The sequence below is a fragment of the Pseudophryne corroboree genome, chromosome 8 (assembly GCF_028390025.1).
Source record: "Pseudophryne corroboree isolate aPseCor3 chromosome 8, aPseCor3.hap2, whole genome shotgun sequence".
Taxonomy (NCBI): domain Eukaryota; kingdom Metazoa; phylum Chordata; class Amphibia; order Anura; family Myobatrachidae; genus Pseudophryne; species Pseudophryne corroboree.
Window position 1 is genome coordinate 430,164,286 of NC_086451.1, and position 17,316 is coordinate 430,181,601.

A 17,316-nucleotide genomic window follows, 5' to 3' on the forward strand; every position below is an offset into this window, starting at 1 on the left:
ATGTACCCGGAGGAGCCAGTCACGCTGAAGGAAGCTCCTGAAGAGTTTTCTGCATTTATTTTCTATGTTTGTTATTTTCAGGCAGGGCTGGTTGGCACCAGCCTGCCTGCTTCATGGGACTTAGGGGTGGGGGGGGGGGGGTGCGGCTCCCGAGGGAACTATTCCCAAGCCCCAACGCGGCGAGCGTACATTCCCGCAGCTCGCCGCCACCTCTAACAGAGCCAGAAGAAAGAAGAGTGGTGAATACTAAGCCAGCGTCCCGGTTGGCGGGTCGCCGCCCATTATGGCGGCATGAGGGTGCGGAGACGCGCGACTTCTACATGGCTTCATCCTCCAGCTGTTTTATTTGCGTGACTAAGACACATATTATGGGCAGTATTTAATTGGTATATCGCACCTGATCTTCCATCTAAAGTGACATTCATTTGTTCCACATTATCACTCTTATCGCTTGTTCCCCTAGTATTCAGGTTTAGCCACATAAAGTGGCTAAACGTGACTAAAGTAATGGCCGCGATCGCATAAAGTCCTGTTTGAGCACCCAAGCATGTCACTTTCACACATTTCAGCTTGCCACCTCCAGAGGTAGCGGGCTGAAATTACGTTCTCATGCCTGTCAGCAGAAACTGTTGAATAGCTGCCAGCAGGCAATTTAATACCACCCTTTGATTGAGAAAGATGCTCATTGTGGCTGAGTCACTGGGACCTGGTGCATCGAGAGGCTGTTTGGCACAACTGATTACAGTAAGGGGATGTTCACTGAAAATGCATGCCATGGGGACCACAAGTAAGATGCACAGTATGTACATGTTAGGATAGTGATAATTTGGGGTTACCTATGTTTCCTGCTCACTGTATCTCCCCTCAGTGTCACCCTTGTCTGCCTGCACCTCAACCTTTGAATTTAAGCTTTCACAAGCAGGGCCCTCTTCCATCATGAGCCTTACCTTCCCTCACTTAAACCATCATCTCTTTCCCAGTGCCTGTAATGGCACCTGGCCCTTTGGTTCTGTCGCCCTACTGCTCATATAAGTATTATGTCTGCTGATGCAATGATGTTTCTAAACAATGTGCATGTCCTGAAATGCTCTGTACTGTAAGTCCCATCCTTCTATTGGTTTGTTCATACTAATTTTGTTTTGCTACTTTGTAAGGTTCTGCGGCCCCTTGTTGCGCTATATAAAAAAGGATAGAAAGAAGGAGAATACTGTACAATGCATACAGATGATCATGATGGTATAATACTATTGAAAAGTGGCTGCTGTAATCTATTCACATTATTAGTGATATTTTTATTGGTCCACAATAATAAAGCATATATCCATTTCAGCTTTTATAGTGGCAGATACATGTATTCATTTTAAATTATTTAATATTTGTATTTTGTCTTTTACTTAGATCTATCACATTGTAAATGTAACTTTATTAATTACTAGCTGATTTCCTTATTGTCTCTCTCTCTCTCTCTCTCTCTCTCTCTCTCACCATCCCTTTGATAAAGCTAAATATTTATCTTACTTAAAACCCTTTAAGAGGTCTAAGAACACTGTACGCTATTAACGTATGGAATACCGTAAGGGTACGCACGTTGCGTAACAATCGCTTAGCCGTAGTCGAGACGCTCAAGCGTCACGTTCGCTCACGGCCAAGAGATCACAGGCAGGCACGCTATTGGCTGCCGACTAACGTAATGATTCGCTATAGCGTAGCGGACGCTCGGGACCACGAGGAGATCACCAGCGGCGCAGACGCTCACAATGTTAAACCTTTATAACTATACCATAAAACAGTGTATTATGCAGTAAACCTTGGTGTAGTGATAAGATGAGAATACAACACTGTGTAAGATGGTTTACACTAAAGCTGTTTGAGCGATAGAGACGCTCCTATTACCCTCTGCAATATAATGAACATACAATACCGGTCTAAGGGTCTAACGCCTTTTAAGGAAATGAATGAACGTTCAAAAAGAATAATACAATACAAGTCATACACTACCAATATAACATAGACTACCTAACCAGATAACTACACATGAAATACAATATCAGTACAATAACTATATAAGAGAAACGAGAGAGAAAGAGAAGAGAGAGAGAGAGAGATATGGCTCACAATAACAAAAAAGACAATATGATTGCGGAGAAAACTTACGCACAAAGGGGAACGATCGCATGCGCCTCTGGATATCCAGCTCCCGATTATCAGCAATGAGAACCGTTGAAGAGTGAGAGCTGGATATGATCGGCTTGTCTATTTATGCCCCACACACAATACAATTCAATGGTCCCTACAATCTCATTGTTCATTGGACACAGGAATTCGTCTTCGCATTATAACAAAAGGTCATAGGTTGATTCATACAGGTGGGCTGTGACTATTTCCAACTGCTCAGGTGGGTGGGAAACTAGGTTTCCCGCCGCATGGATAAGTAAGTGCAAATAATAGTAAATGGACATAAACTTCTTATGTCCATAACTATTCGCACGAGCGATTAATCCGCTTCAAACCAACACCGGAATATTGCTAATTAAATACTCTTCCGATGGATACTAAACACCACTGTATAATCCTTGTCTGGCCCTTTGTATCAGACAAAGAGGGATCTCTCTGTCCATGAACATGCTACATTAACTAAACTTTCAGAATCTATCAAAGGGACCATGATCTACAAAATACATTATATGGTTAAAATATATATCGATTGAGTCGCCCGCTAGACGCATACAAACTCTACCGTAAATCCGCATATCGTGCGCCTGCGGGTGCACGCGAAGGCGAGTATGCGCACGCACGGGAGAGCTCTTGCACGCGCAGCGGGAGCTCGCATGAGGTGCAAATATGGCAGTGTGTATGGTGATATTTTTCTGACTTTGACACCTTTCATTCTCTTCTTCTCTCTCCCCTCTTGTCCTTCTCTCTCCTTCACTCCCTCTGTGTCTCTCTCCCCCTTTAAACTACTCTAGTATCTCTTTTGCTACTCACTTGTCTGAGTCCAGTCCACATCTAGGTCCCTACACATTGTCAGGTAACATACCCAGATGTACCAATGTACCCACTTGAACACACACATTAATGTGCTCACTCCTCTCAAGGAGTACACTCCTTTACGTGGTGGTCTTGGCGCTCTACAGTTCAAAGCCCTTCTCTACTATGGTATGCTCATGATTATTATGATGCTGTCAGCCCTTCTTTGATCTGTTTTCATTCTTATGATTGGCGACGGCTGGCATTGGGTGCCGTGGACCTAACTTACACAGCTCATGCCAAGGGAATGACATACATTTCATAATCTAATATAAATAGAAACGGTACAGACTAATTGTTGTCTATAGTGTTGCCTGGATTTCTCTCTCTCTCCATCTATCTACTGTATTCTCTCTCTATAGACTGAAAGTATCAAGCATTGCATTTTGGATGTGATACATTCCGCCAGTTGCCGCGTACATAGTAGTGGTTATTATATCCATAAGAATGTAGATTTGCAAATATAAATGCAAAGGGCAACTTTTCCAAAAAGTCCTTTGCGGTGCTAGAAATTCCAGGTTTGTGATCCATTACTCCTTCTGTGCATAAGTGCTGGAACCACAGGGAGGGATCCTATTGGATCCCTATTGGGGACTTCTGTGAAGAGAAGCCCACATGCTTCTATAGGCAATGCCATTTATAGATGGTATTGCCTATTAGGTACAAACTCTGGAAATTGTCATATGGGAAATGTGGTCAAACCTCCAAAAAATTCAGTTTTAATATTTTACATTTATTTGTATTTTGATATCTAAATCAGAAATAATTGACTACAGTGCTAGATTTAATGTAGTGATTGATGAGATCGAATCAATGGCATAAAAACAATAATAATACATGTTGAGTCTCCCATATCCAAAATACTTATGACCAGACACATTTCAGATTTTTCTGTTTTTGGAATATTTTCATACAGATCCCTTTAAGATGCAGACAGAGGAAGATGTGGGCTCCAGAGATGATGAAAAAGCTTGTGGGCACAAAATCTGTCACCTGTAGCACCACCAGGGTCCATGTTGGGTTTAAGGAGAGTCCTAAAGGGCACATTCAGCAGTTGTGGGATCTCCAATGATGGCGAATGCCGAGTGGAGACTGTAGAGGAACCGGTTCTGCGCACTAGTCAGCAAGCAGGTTACTATACTGTATGACGGACAGTCGGGTATGCTGTCTAACCCATCACATGACATCAGTGTAAAGCCACATGTCAACGCTTGAAACATTTTGTTTTTGGAATATATATATCTATTATATTTATAAATTAACAGATATGGACATAGAACCTGTGTTAAAGCAACATTTGTCCATTATATTGTATTATATTGTATAGTCAACAAGATTCATTGCTAAAAATATATAATGTCACAATTATGATATACTGTGTATAGTGATACTAATTTCTTAAGTAATGATGGTAGTAATCCACGTTTCACACCAGTGGTTTTATATTAATTACCAAATAAAAGCATTTCAATTACCGTTTCACTACAATAAAATCTAAAGCAAATTAGACATGATTTCAAAATAATTGGACATTAACCTGTAATTAATTTTGCACGTAAATTAAACAATTCTAAAAATGTCTAAATATAACGAGATCTGCTGTAAAGCATAACATTCATGACATGCAAGCAAGATTATAGTTACTGAAATAGATCTACAGTATATTTCTCATACAAGTTCAAATCAAAGTATACACTAGAGGTAAAAGAGAATCAATACATACAGTAATAAAACATAGAACATACAGTATATGCACAATAAAGTTGATATTTGGAATAGGAAAATGTATTTTTAACAGACTGAAACTTGAAGCAGTTTGGGTTTAGAGTTGAGTCACCTGTGAGGGATTAACAACCAATTTTGGACTGTGCTACAGCCTCACCTCAGGAGCTGCCTCTGGTTTCAACATATTCACATCAAATTACTGAGTTACTGTACAAACAAACATGGGTTCCAATATTTCTTGCCCTAAGGGAGCATCACATCAGTTTATTATGTTAACCCCATACCTTTCTTTTTCAAAAAAAAAAAAAAAAAAAAGGCACATATATTTCCATTATTCATAGAAATTATAAAACATTTGAAAAAAAAGACCTTATCAATAAATAAATAAAAAAAGACAAATTGAGCAATGGCTTTGAATTACATTGACACATGTTGGAAGAATTGTGATCTTATACAGGAGGTAACACCTTTAAAGCAAAGCTTGTTCAGAGAGAAGCTATTGCATTTATAATACATAAATATTATGTCAACAGCGGTCACTAGGGTGTAGACTGTATTTTGCTGTGCTGCCCCACACAGCACCCAAACACAGGAAGAAAATACAAACTCCACACAGATAGGAATTGGTCAGGAATCAAACTCATAATACCAGTGTTATGAGGCAGTAAGGCTAATTACTAGGGTTGGGCTAGGGTGGTCCAAAATTGGGTTGGTTAAGATTTTATTATCTTCCAATTAGTGGTGTGTCAAAGTTAAATTAATACAATGCTTCACTAATAATATAAAAAAAAAATCTGAAATTAGGCTTTCGCATACAATAACCAGAGAGAAACATTTGCTTATGGTATTACATATCAACAAGAAAATGTGTGATACACATGTATATATTAGAGATGAGCGGGTTCGGTTCCTCGGAATCCGAACCCGCCCGAACTTCAGGTTTTTTTACACGGGGCCGAGCGACTCGGATCTTCCCGCCTTGCTCGGTTAACCCGAGCGCGCCCGAACGTCATCATCCCGCTGTCGGATTCTCGCGAGGCTCGGATTCTATCGCGAGACTCGGATTCTATATAAGGAGCCGCGCGTCGCCGCCATTTTCACACGTGCATTGAGATTGATAGGGAGAGGACGTGGCTGGCGTCCTCTCCGTTTATAGAGAAGAGAGTGAGACTAGAGTAGAGAGAGACACAGTATTTACTTTAGTAATTTTGGGGAGCATTAGGAGGAGTACTACTACTTGCTGAAGTGATAGTGTGACTGTATATCTGACTTGTGGGGGAGACAGTGGGGAGCAGTTAGAGTCTGAGAGCAGGAGTACATATTTTAACGTACAGTGCACACTTTTGCTGCCAGAGTGCCACACTGCCATTGTGACCACACTGACCACCAGTATATATTGTGATTGTCTGCTTAGGAGTACTACTTGCAAGTTGCTGATAGTGTGACCAGTGACCTGACCACCAGTTTAATTAATCACCACCAGTTTAATATATATATATATATATAATTGTATATAATATATATATAATTGTATACCACCTACCCGTGTTTTTTTTTTTTTCTTTCTTCTTGATACATACTACTATAGTAGCTTACTGTAGCAGTCTGCGGTGCTGCTGAGCTGACAGTGTCCAGCAGGTCCGTCATCAGTCATTACATAATAAATATATATACCTGTCCGGCTGCAGTACTAGTGATATTATATATATATATATTAATTTCATCTCATTATCATCCAGTCTATATTAGCAGCAGACACAGTACGGTAGTCCACGGCTGTAGCTACCTCTGTGTCGGCAGTCGCTCGTCCATCCATAATTGTATACCACCTACCCGTGTTTTTTTTTTTTTCTTTCTTCTTGATACATACTACTATAGTAGCTTACTGTAGCAGTCTGCGGTGCTGCTGAGCTGACAGTGTCCAGCAGGTCCGTCATCAGTCATTACATAATAAATATATATACCTGTCCGGCTGCAGTACTAGTGATATTATATATATATATATATTAATTTCATCTCATTATCATCCAGTCTATATTAGCAGCAGACACAGTACGGTAGTCCACGGCTGTAGCTACCTCTGTGTCGGCAGTCGCTCGTCCATCCATAATTGTATACCACCTACCCGTGGTTTTTTCTTTTTTCTTTCTTCTTGATACATACTACTATAGTAGCTTACTGTAGCAGTCTGCGGTGCTGCTGAGCTGACAATGTCCAGCAGGTCCGTCATCAGTCATTACATAATAAATATATATACCTGTCCGGCTGCAGTACTAGTGATATTATATATATATATATATTAATTTCATCTCATTATCATCCAGTCTATATTAGCAGCAGACACAGTACGGTAGTCCACGGCTGTAGCTACCTATGTGTCGGCAGTCGCTCGTCCATCCATAATTGTATACCACCTACCCGTGGTTTTTTTTTTCTTTCTTCTTGATACATACTACTATAGTAGCTTACTGTAGCAGTCTGCGGTGCTGCTGAGCTGACAGTGTCCAGCAGGTCCGTCATCAGTCATTACATAATAAATATATATACCTGTCCGGCTGCAGTACTAGTGATATTATATATATATATATATATTAATTTCATCTCATTATCATCCAGTCTATACTAGCAGCAGACACAGTACGGTAGTCCACGGCTGTAGCTACCTCTGTGTCGGCAGTCGCTCGTCCATCCATAATTGTATACCACCTACCCGTGTTTTTTTTTTTTTCTTTCTTCTTGATACATACTACTATAGTAGCTTACTGTAGCAGTCTGCGGTGCTGCTGAGCTGACAGTGTCCAGCAGGTCCGTCATCAGTCATTACATAATAAATATATATACCTGTCCGGCTGCAGTACTAGTGATATTATATATATATATATATTAATTTCATCTCATTATCATCCAGACTATATTAGCAGCAGAAACAGTACGGTAGTCCACGGCTGTAGCTACCTCTGTGTCGGCAGTCGCTCGTCCATCCATAAGTATACTAGTATCCATCCATCTCCATTGTTTACCTGAGGTGCCTTTTAGTTGTGCCTATTAAAATATGGAGAACAAAAATGTTGAGGTTCCAAAATTAGGGAAAGATCAAGATCCACTTCCACCTCGTGCTGAAGCTGCTGCCACTAGTCATGGCCGAGACGATGAAATGCCAGCAACGTCGTCTGCCAAGGCCGATGCCCAATGTCATAGTACAGAGCATGCAAAATCCAAAACACCAAATATCAGTAAAAAAAGGACTCCAAAATCTAAAATAAAATTGTCGGAGGAGAAGCGTAAACTTGCCAATATGCCATTTACCACACGGAGTGGCAAGGAACGGCTGAGGCCCTGGCCTATGTTCATGGCTAGTGGTTCAGCTTCACATGAGGATGGAAGCACTCAGCCTCTCGCTAGAAAAATGAAAAGACTCAAGCTGGCAAAAGCACCGCAAAGAACTGTGCGTTCTTCGAAATCCCAAATCCACAAGGAGAGTCCAATTGTGTCGGTTGCGATGCCTGACCTTCCCAACACTGGACGTGAAGAGCATGCGCCTTCCACCATTTGCACGCCCCCTGCAAGTGCTGGAAGGAGCACCCGCAGTCCAGTTCCTGATAGTCATATTGAAGATGTCACTGTTGAAGTACACCAGGATGAGGAGGATATGGGTGTTGCTGGCGCTGGGGAGGAAATTGACAAGGAGGATTCTGATGGTGAGGTGGTTTGTTTAAGTCAGGCACCCGGGGAGACACCTGTTGTCCATGGGAGGAATATGGCCGTTGACATGCCTGGTGAAAATACCAAAAAAATCAGCTCTTCGGTGTGGAAGTATTTCAACAGAAATGCGGACAACATTTGTCAAGCCGTGTGTTGCCTTTGTCAAGCTGTAATAAGTAGGGGTAAGGACGTTAACCACCTCGGAACATCCTCCCTTATACGTCACCTGCAGCGCATTCATAATAAGTCAGTGACAAGTTCAAAAACTTTGGGCGACAGCGGAAGCAGTCCACTGACCAGTAAATCCCTTCCTCTTGTAACCAAGCTCACGCAAACCACCCAACCAACTCCCTCAGTGTCAATTTCCTCCTTCCCCAGGAATGCCAATAGTCCTGCAGGCCATGTCACTGGCAATTCTGACGATTCCTCTCCTGCCTGGGATTCCTCCGATGCATCCTTGCGTGTAACGCCTACTGCTGCTGGCGCTGCTGTTGTTGCTGCTGGGAGTCGATGGTCATCCCAGAGGGGAAATCGTAAGACCACTTTTACTACTTCCACCAAGCAATTGACTGTCCAACAGTCCTTTGCGAGGAAGATGAAATATCACAGCAGTCATCCTGCTGCAAAGCGGATAACTGAGGCCTTGACAACTATGTTGGTGTTAGACGTGCGTCCGGTATCCGCCGTTAGTTCACAGGGAACTAGACAATTTCTTGAGGTAGTGTGCCCCCGTTACCAAATACCATCTAGGTTCCACTTCTCTAGGCAGGCGATACCGAGAATGTACACGGACGTCAGAAAAAGACTCACCAGTGTCCTAAAAAATGCAGTTGTACCCAATGTCCACTTAAACACGGACATGTGGACAAGTGGAGCAGGGCAGGGTCAGGACTATATGACTGTGACAGCCCACTGGGTAGATGTATGGACTCCCGCCGCAAGAACAGCAGCGGCGGCACCAGTAGCAGCATCTCGCAAACGCCAACTCTTTCCTAGGCAGGCTACGCTTTGTATCACCGGTTTCCAGAATACGCACACAGCTGAAAACCTCTTACGGCAACTGAGGAAGATCATCGCGGAATGGCTTACCCCAATTGGACTCTCCTGTGGATTTGTGGCATCGGACAACGCCAGCAATATTGTGTGTGCATTAAATATGGGCAAATTCCAGCACGTCCCATGTTTTGCACATACCTTGAATTTGGTGGTGCAGAATTTTTTAAAAAACGACAGGGGCGTGCAAGAGATGCTGTCGGTGGCCAGAAGAATTGCGGGACACTTTCGGCGTACAGGCACCACGTACAGAAGACTGGAGCAACATCAAAAACGCCTGAACCTGCCCTGCCATCATCTGAAGCAAGAAGTGGTAACGAGGTGGAATTCAACCCTATATATGCTTCAGAGGTTGGAGGAGCAGCAAAAGGCCATTCAAGCCTATACAATTCAGCACGATATAGGAGGTGGAATGCACCTGTCTCAAGCGCAGTGGAGAATGATTTCAACGTTGTGCAAGGTTCTGCTGCCCTTTGAACTTGCCACACGTGAAGTCAGTTCAGACACTGCCAGCCTGAGTCAGGTCATTCCCCTCATCAGGCTTTTGCAGAAGAAGCTGGAGACATTGAAGGAGGAGCTAACACGGAGCGATTCCGCTAGGCATGTGGGACTTGTGGATGGAGCCCTTAATTCGCTTAACAAGGATTCACGGGTGGTCAATCTGTTGAAATCAGAGCACTACATTTTGGCCACCGTGCTCGATCCTAGATTTAAAACCTACCTTGGATCTCTCTTTCCGGCAGACACAAGTCTGCTGGGGTTCAAAGACCTGCTGGTGAAAAAATTGTCAAGTCAAGCGGAACGCGACCTGTCAACATCTCCTCCTTCACATTCTCCCGCAACTGGGGGTGCGAGGAAAAGGCTCAGAATTCCGAGCCCACCCGCTGGCGGTGATGCAGGGCAGTCTGGAGCGACTGCTGATGCTGACATCTGGTCCGGACTGAAGGACCTGCCAACGATTACTGACATGTCGTCTACTGTCACTGCATATGATTCTCTCCCCATTGAAAGAATGGTGGAGGATTATATGAGTGACCGCATCCAAGTAGGCACGTCACACTGTCCGTACTTATACTTGCAGGAAAAAGAGGCAATTTGGAGGCCCTTGCACAAACTGGCTTTATTCTACCTAAGTTGCCCTCCCACAAGTGTGTACTCCGAAAGAGTGTTTAGTGCCGCCGCTCACCTTGTCAGCAATCGGCGTACGAGGTTACTTCCAGAAAATGTGGAGAAGATGATGTTCATTAAAATGAATTATAATCAATTCCTCCGTGGAGACATTGACCAGCAGCAATTGCCTCCACAAAGTACACAGGGAGCTGAGATGGTGGATTCCAGTGGGGACGAATTGATAATCTGTGAGGAGGGGGATGTACACGGTGATATATCGGAGGATGATGATGAGGTGGACATCTTGCCTCTGTAGAGCCAGTTTGTGCAAGGAGAGATTAATTGCTTCTTTTTTGGTGGGGGTCCAAACCAACCCGTCATTTCAGTCACAGTCGTGTGGCAGACCCTGTCACTGAAGTGATGGGTTGGTTAAAGTGTGCATGTCCTGTTTATACAACATAAGGGTGGGTGGGAGGGCCCAAGGACAATTCCATCTTGCACCTCTTTTTTCTTTTTTTCTTCTTTGCGTCATGTGCTGTTTGGGGAGTGTTTTTTGGAAGGGCCATCCTGCGTGACACTGCAGTGCCACTCCTAGATGGGCCAGGTGTTTGTGTCGGCCACTAGGGTCGCTTATCTTACTCACACAGCTACCTCATTGCGCCTCTTTTTTTCTTTGCGTCATGTGCTGTTTGGGGAGTGTTTTTTGGAAGGGCCATCCTGCGTGACACTGCAGTGCCACTCCTAGATGGGCCAGGTGTTTGTGTCGGCCACTAGGGTCCCTTATCTTACTCACACAGCTACCTCATTGCGCCTCTTTTTTTCTTTGCGTCATGTGCTGTTTGGGGAGTGTTTTTTGGAAGGGCCATCCTGCGTGACACTGCAGTGCCACTCCTAGATGGGCCAGGTGTTTGTGTCGGCCACTAGGGTCGCTTATCTTACTCACACAGCTACCTCATTGCGCCTCTTTTTTTCTTTGCGTCATGTGCTGTTTGGGGAGTGTTTTTTGGAAGGGCCATCCTGCGTGACACTGCAGTGCCACTCCTAGATGGGCCAGGTGTTTGTGTCGGCCACTAGGGTCGCTTATCTTACTCACACAGCTACCTCATTGCGCCTCTTTTTTTCTTTGCGTCATGTGCTGTTTGGGGAGTGTTTTTTGGAAGGGCCATCCTGCGTGACACTGCAGTGCCACTCCTAGATGGGCCCGGTGTTTGTGTCGGCCACTAGGGTCGCTTAGCTTAGTCATCCAGCGACCTCGGTGCAAATTTTAGGACTAAAAAAAATATTGTGAGGTGTGAGGTATTCAGAATAGACTGAAAATGAGTGGAAATTATGGTTTTTGAGGTTAATAATACTTTGGGGTCAAAATGACCCCCAAATTCTATGATTTAAGCTGTTTTTTAGTGTTTTTTGAAAAAAACACCCGAATCCAAAACACACCCGAATCCAACAAAAAAAATTCGGTGAGGTTTTGCCAAAACGCGGTCGAACCCAAAACACGGCCGCGGAACCGAACCCAAAACCAAAACACAAAACCCGAAAAATTTCAAGTGCACATCTCTAGTATATATCACTATGCTCCACACACTTGCATGTTGGTCAGAACTGTCTCTTACACGTTATTCCTTAAAGAAACAATTTTTAAAGAGAATGATCTTTTTACATCTTTGCAGTCAGGATGCCAACTGTCACAAAACCGACAGCAGCATCCTGACACTAATAATCCTGACACCGGATGGGGTAAGTATTCTACCCCTCCCCTGTCCCCTACCCTAGCCCTTCAGGGGTGGCAGCTATGGCTAACTCTCAGGGGGTGGCAGCTATGGCTAACCACCCCCCTAGTACTTAAGCCTAACCCCACTAGTGCCTAAATCGATTTTTTTTCCCCAGAGCCTAACCCTAACCTGATACTCACCTTTGGGATGTTGGCTGTTGTGTTCTGGTGAGGGTCTTCTGAGTGGTGACGGGATTTTGGCGTCGGTCACTTGACCACCAGCATCACGACCACCTTTCTGTCTCAAATATTTTATTTGTTCAGTACCTCTCTCCACATGTGTGCAATTGAGCCCCCTTTTGTTTGTTTTTCTCTTTTCTTTCCAAGTGTGTATGTAATTTTCTTTTCCCTCATTACCTGTTTCTAATTTAGTATGTTCACCCTTATCTCTCAATATGTTGTACTTTGCCCCAATTTCTGTGTGTAAGTCTCTGCTGTTAGAAACTGTAATGAGCACAGCTTAGTAGATCATAGCCAGATTAGGGTTTTTTGCTCCAATCAGTCTTCTGGTAACCAGTCAGCTGTGCAGACTAGGTCTCATTGTGCTGGACTTAATGCTGACTCTAAATTGCTGCAGATGTAGTTAGAATCCTGCTCGATTCTTTGACAAGTGCTTATTGGATTTTTCAGCCATTATTGGCAGTCTCCCTGAACACTCTGTTTTGGGTTGTAATCAGCCTGACCCTGTCTTATCCTGGTGCATACTTTCATTTATTCTCTGAGCTGCTCAGCAAAGTTCATTGGCTTATATCATTTGGAATACCTATTACCTGATTATATTTCTCTATGGTAAAGAGCTAAACGCTAACCTGGACTCTGTGAGAGATCTGATAGATATTTTGCTACAGTGATTTGATTTGTGGATAATAGTGCTATTAATCTGGAGGATTGTTAAAATCTACTCAATAGCTTGCTGCTGTGCAAATTACTTGCGTTATTGGAATGAACTGTACAGTATTTATATACAAAGCATTTACCTATACATACTGTACTAAAAATCTGTTACTTCTCATCAATTCTATATTGTGGTAAAGACTTGTATTATTTGAGAGAATTTTTCAGCAACACATTTATTAGTGCTATTTAGAAATTGGAGAGCATACTGTTCAGTGAAGACTGCCCATGCTATACTGAAGAGCTGGCATGCTGTTTTCTGTAAAGTTTTAGTTGTCTCTAAGGTATCCTGTTCTCTTTAAATATATATGTCTGTGCTCTTGAGCTTATGCTATTTATAGTGGAAGTCTGGATGGCCGCTGAGCACCAGTGAATCATTGTGGTTCCAGAAAAGGGGCTGTTGTACTGTAGGTGAAGCACTCAGTAAGTGGAATACTCAAGCAAGTGTAAGCTCAAGATCACACTAGGCACTAACAATATCTGCATTGTTGGTGTGCTCCCCCCATTTTTGGGTCTATCTGTGTTCCACTACTTCGCTATCATTTCAGTGCTACACCAACACCTTTTCATTTGTGTGTGTGTGTGTGTGTGTGTGTGTGTGTGGGGGGGGGGGGGGGGATGGTAGCTGAAGTTATCTTTATTTTATTCCATGTTACATAAAAAGCAGCATAGTTTAGGAATTAATTAATATTTTGATTAAAAAAAGCAATTGTTTTCATAGTTTGCAAATCCTACACTGACCATAGGCAAACACAGGGGGTTTCCAGTTGCCTGGAAACCCCCCTCTCTAGCCCACACCATGACCATAATAGCCAGTGTATATAATGTTACTAGTGCTGTATGTTTTAAAGATCTCCTCAGTATTACAAATAAAATAGTTAGCAATACAGTTGGATCTTTTACAATGTGCCAGCCAGTAATTAACACACATGTGTGCACCCACTGGGAGATCTGTAAAACATGCACTGCTAGGGGTGCTCTGCTATAGACCATCCATAGGGTTAATTATTAATACCGTCCAGGGCAGTTTCCAGGTTCTTCTGCCGCTCCCCCCAGCCTTGCTCTAATCCTCTGGATTGGTGATCACATATGATATAAAGCATTCAGCTAAGGCAGGATGTCCCACTGCCACATCTAATGGCTTACTGTGGTCGCTGGCCCTATATACAGTATGTTGGAATTATGACATACAGTGCATTGCAGTTTGTATGAAGCATGTTATGGCTGCTTCATGCTAATTTTGCCCTCTTTGTGGACTGGCCACCTGCACTTTAACATCAACCAGTTGGAAACCCCCGTCTAGAAATCCGGTGTTTGCCACTGCTGACAATTATGCTTTAAGTAACACTGCATGAAAGATTATTAAACCACACCTAGACGGCCTTAAATAAGCTGGACGGACAAGTACTAAAACAACAATAGGATCATTGAGTAGTACAAGGAAATAAAATAGAAAAGAAATGAGCCAATACTCGTGCACACAAGCATTTTAGAAAACATGAAACTCAATGAGATTTTCTTGTCTTGTGTTTTTTAATTGTACTTTGTTTAGAATCCACCTTATTTTTACTATTCTAATTTAGATATTTTTCTGTAGTACGACAGTAGTATTTTTGTTCTTTAAATTCTTGATTTTAAATAAAGTTGTCTTTAAATGGAAAAATGTTTTGTGTGAGTTATGGTAATAATCTGATTAGTTGTGACGGGTTACTAAATGTTTCCAAACTCTTAGTATATCTCTCTTCTTTATAGCATTTTACTTCCATCCGTAACAAAGCTCATTGATGATGATGATAACGATGATGATGATGATGATGATGATAATAATAATAATAATAATAATAACAATAACAAAATACAACACTTGGCTAGTTTAAAAAAAATACTTTAATAGCTATAAATTAATATAAATAAACATTTTGTAACAAATGCAATGAACAATTACAGTTAAATCTGTTATTGATCTAAACACATTCTGCATGACATTACTAATGCATATAACACATAATAATTGTCAGGTATAAAAACAACACTGCAATAACAAAGATTCAGAATGTGCTCTTAAAGCGATAAAAGCCATAGAGCAAGGTTATTGGGTATGGCTCCTGCATAGAACGCAGCACAGAAGTGATCAATTAAGTGACAATAGCTTCCTGACTCTAATATTTAATTAAGAATAAATAGAAATAAAAGTGCATGTCTTTTTCAATGTTGATACAAGCTGGATATCAACACTTGGTTCAATTTGAAACAAAATCAGGTTTCTTCCGTTACAGTTCCCAGGCATATAGAAGGGTGCACAAACCATTAAGTAGGTTTGCACCTTAAATGCATGACTACAGTTCCTAAATGCCCATTGGTGTCTTTGGGGGTTGGACTCTCTTTTGTCTCATTTACCTGCTAAAAAATACTGTTTATGAAGCTGTAGAATGGGGTATAACAGAAGCTTGACTACAATCTGCAATAGCCAGAGTATTTAAAATACAGAAATAACAATAAATATTGCATATTAAATATGAGAAACGGTATAATACATACTGATATAAAATAATAAATAAATAACAATCATTGAGTATTCATAAAACGTGTTGATGCCCTCTCTTTGGCCATTACCCCTAAACTCACTATGTACAAAAATCAGTCACTATTCTGTGACTAACTGTGATGCTCCTACAATCTAATGTTATGTAAGAACTATATGATCATTAGAGAAGCTGATTTTCCAATACATCCATAACCAAATGGATACACCATGGAGCTATGAAAAGACTCTTTTCCTTATATTCCCATCTCATGTGTTAGACGTGGGGTTTCTAGAATACAAGATGGATTACAGAGTTTTGTTTTGTTACCACGGCAATGAAATAACAACATTTTGAACAATAATAATATTAATTCATTGTTCTGACAAGGACATTATTTGTGGTGCTGCGTAGTCTGCGATGGTCTCTGAGGGTCATCATGGCCCCTTCTTGAGACTGACGGTGTCCTGTTATGTTCTGTTAACTGTACTCCCTTTTCAGGGTCTGTCAATAAGGAGGGTCTGGAAGAATTTAACCAGCCGTAATGAGTGAAATAGCTGGGATAAGAAGCGACGGCATAGGTGGATGTTCGGCAACAAGTCAGTATCTGTGGGAAAAGAGACAGAAAAAAAATGCATTTATTATACTGAAAAAAGAAACAGAATTTTTAAAGAATCATCAATGGTTAAATGTAAACTTACAGAGGGCCTAATTTAGGACTATGATAGCTGTAATATCAGGCACAGTCAAATAGCCCTATTTATTAACTTAGGGCCTGATACAGAGAAGTACGCATTTGCAGCTGCAAGTGCGATTTTCTATGCAATGCAACAGCAGATATCAGCACGTGAAGCTCCTGCCCAGAAATTAGAAGAGACACCCACTGTAGCTACAGCAACTCATTCATAGTTGCATACAATACACATACACAGCCTAAACGCAAGAACAAGGAACATGGGGGGTCATTCCCACCCGATCGCTCGCTGCAGTTTGCCGCAGCGCAGCGACCGGGTCGGAACTGCGCATGACAGCTTTCATTGCCTAGCGATTGCCTCTGAGACAGTGGCGGTCGCTGTGCGGGAGGGGGCTGAACGGCGTCAGTAAGCCGCTGTTTAGGGGGAGTGGTCCAAACAAAGCAGGTGTGGCTGGACCATTGGGGGGACGGGCCCCGGTAGCTGCGTGACGTCTCACGCAGCCGCTGCAGCCAGTGGCAGCGACAATTAACTCCCGGCCAGACGCAGGAGCTGCGCTGGCCGGGAGTTACTCCTCAAATACAAAGGCATCGGGGGCCGGCACTGACATGCGGGGCAGACTGGCCCTGTGCTGGGCGTCCCCCCGCATGTCAGGGAAGATGATCGTAGCCGTGCTAAATTTAGCACAGCTACGATCATCTCGGAATGACCCCCATTGGGCTGCAGGGTAGACGAATGACTTCACAGACTGGGCCCAGAAGTAGTCACGTAGGCGCCATGTGTAGGACTCACAGCCGACATCAGATAAAAGCCCCCAAAA

At 42.6% G+C, this 17,316-nt stretch overlaps 1 protein-coding gene across 1 annotated transcript in view; it reads right to left on the reverse strand.

The window, feature by feature from the left end:
• Positions 1-17,316, reverse strand: part of LOC134949933 (uncharacterized) — a 52,905-nt gene that overhangs the window by 15,506 nt on the left and 20,083 nt on the right. The window contains exon 4 of the mRNA XM_063938619.1: positions 15,680-15,740. Coding sequence (XP_063794689.1) covers positions 15,680-15,740 — 61 coding nt within the window. The remainder of the gene's footprint in view (positions 1-15,679; positions 15,741-17,316) is intronic.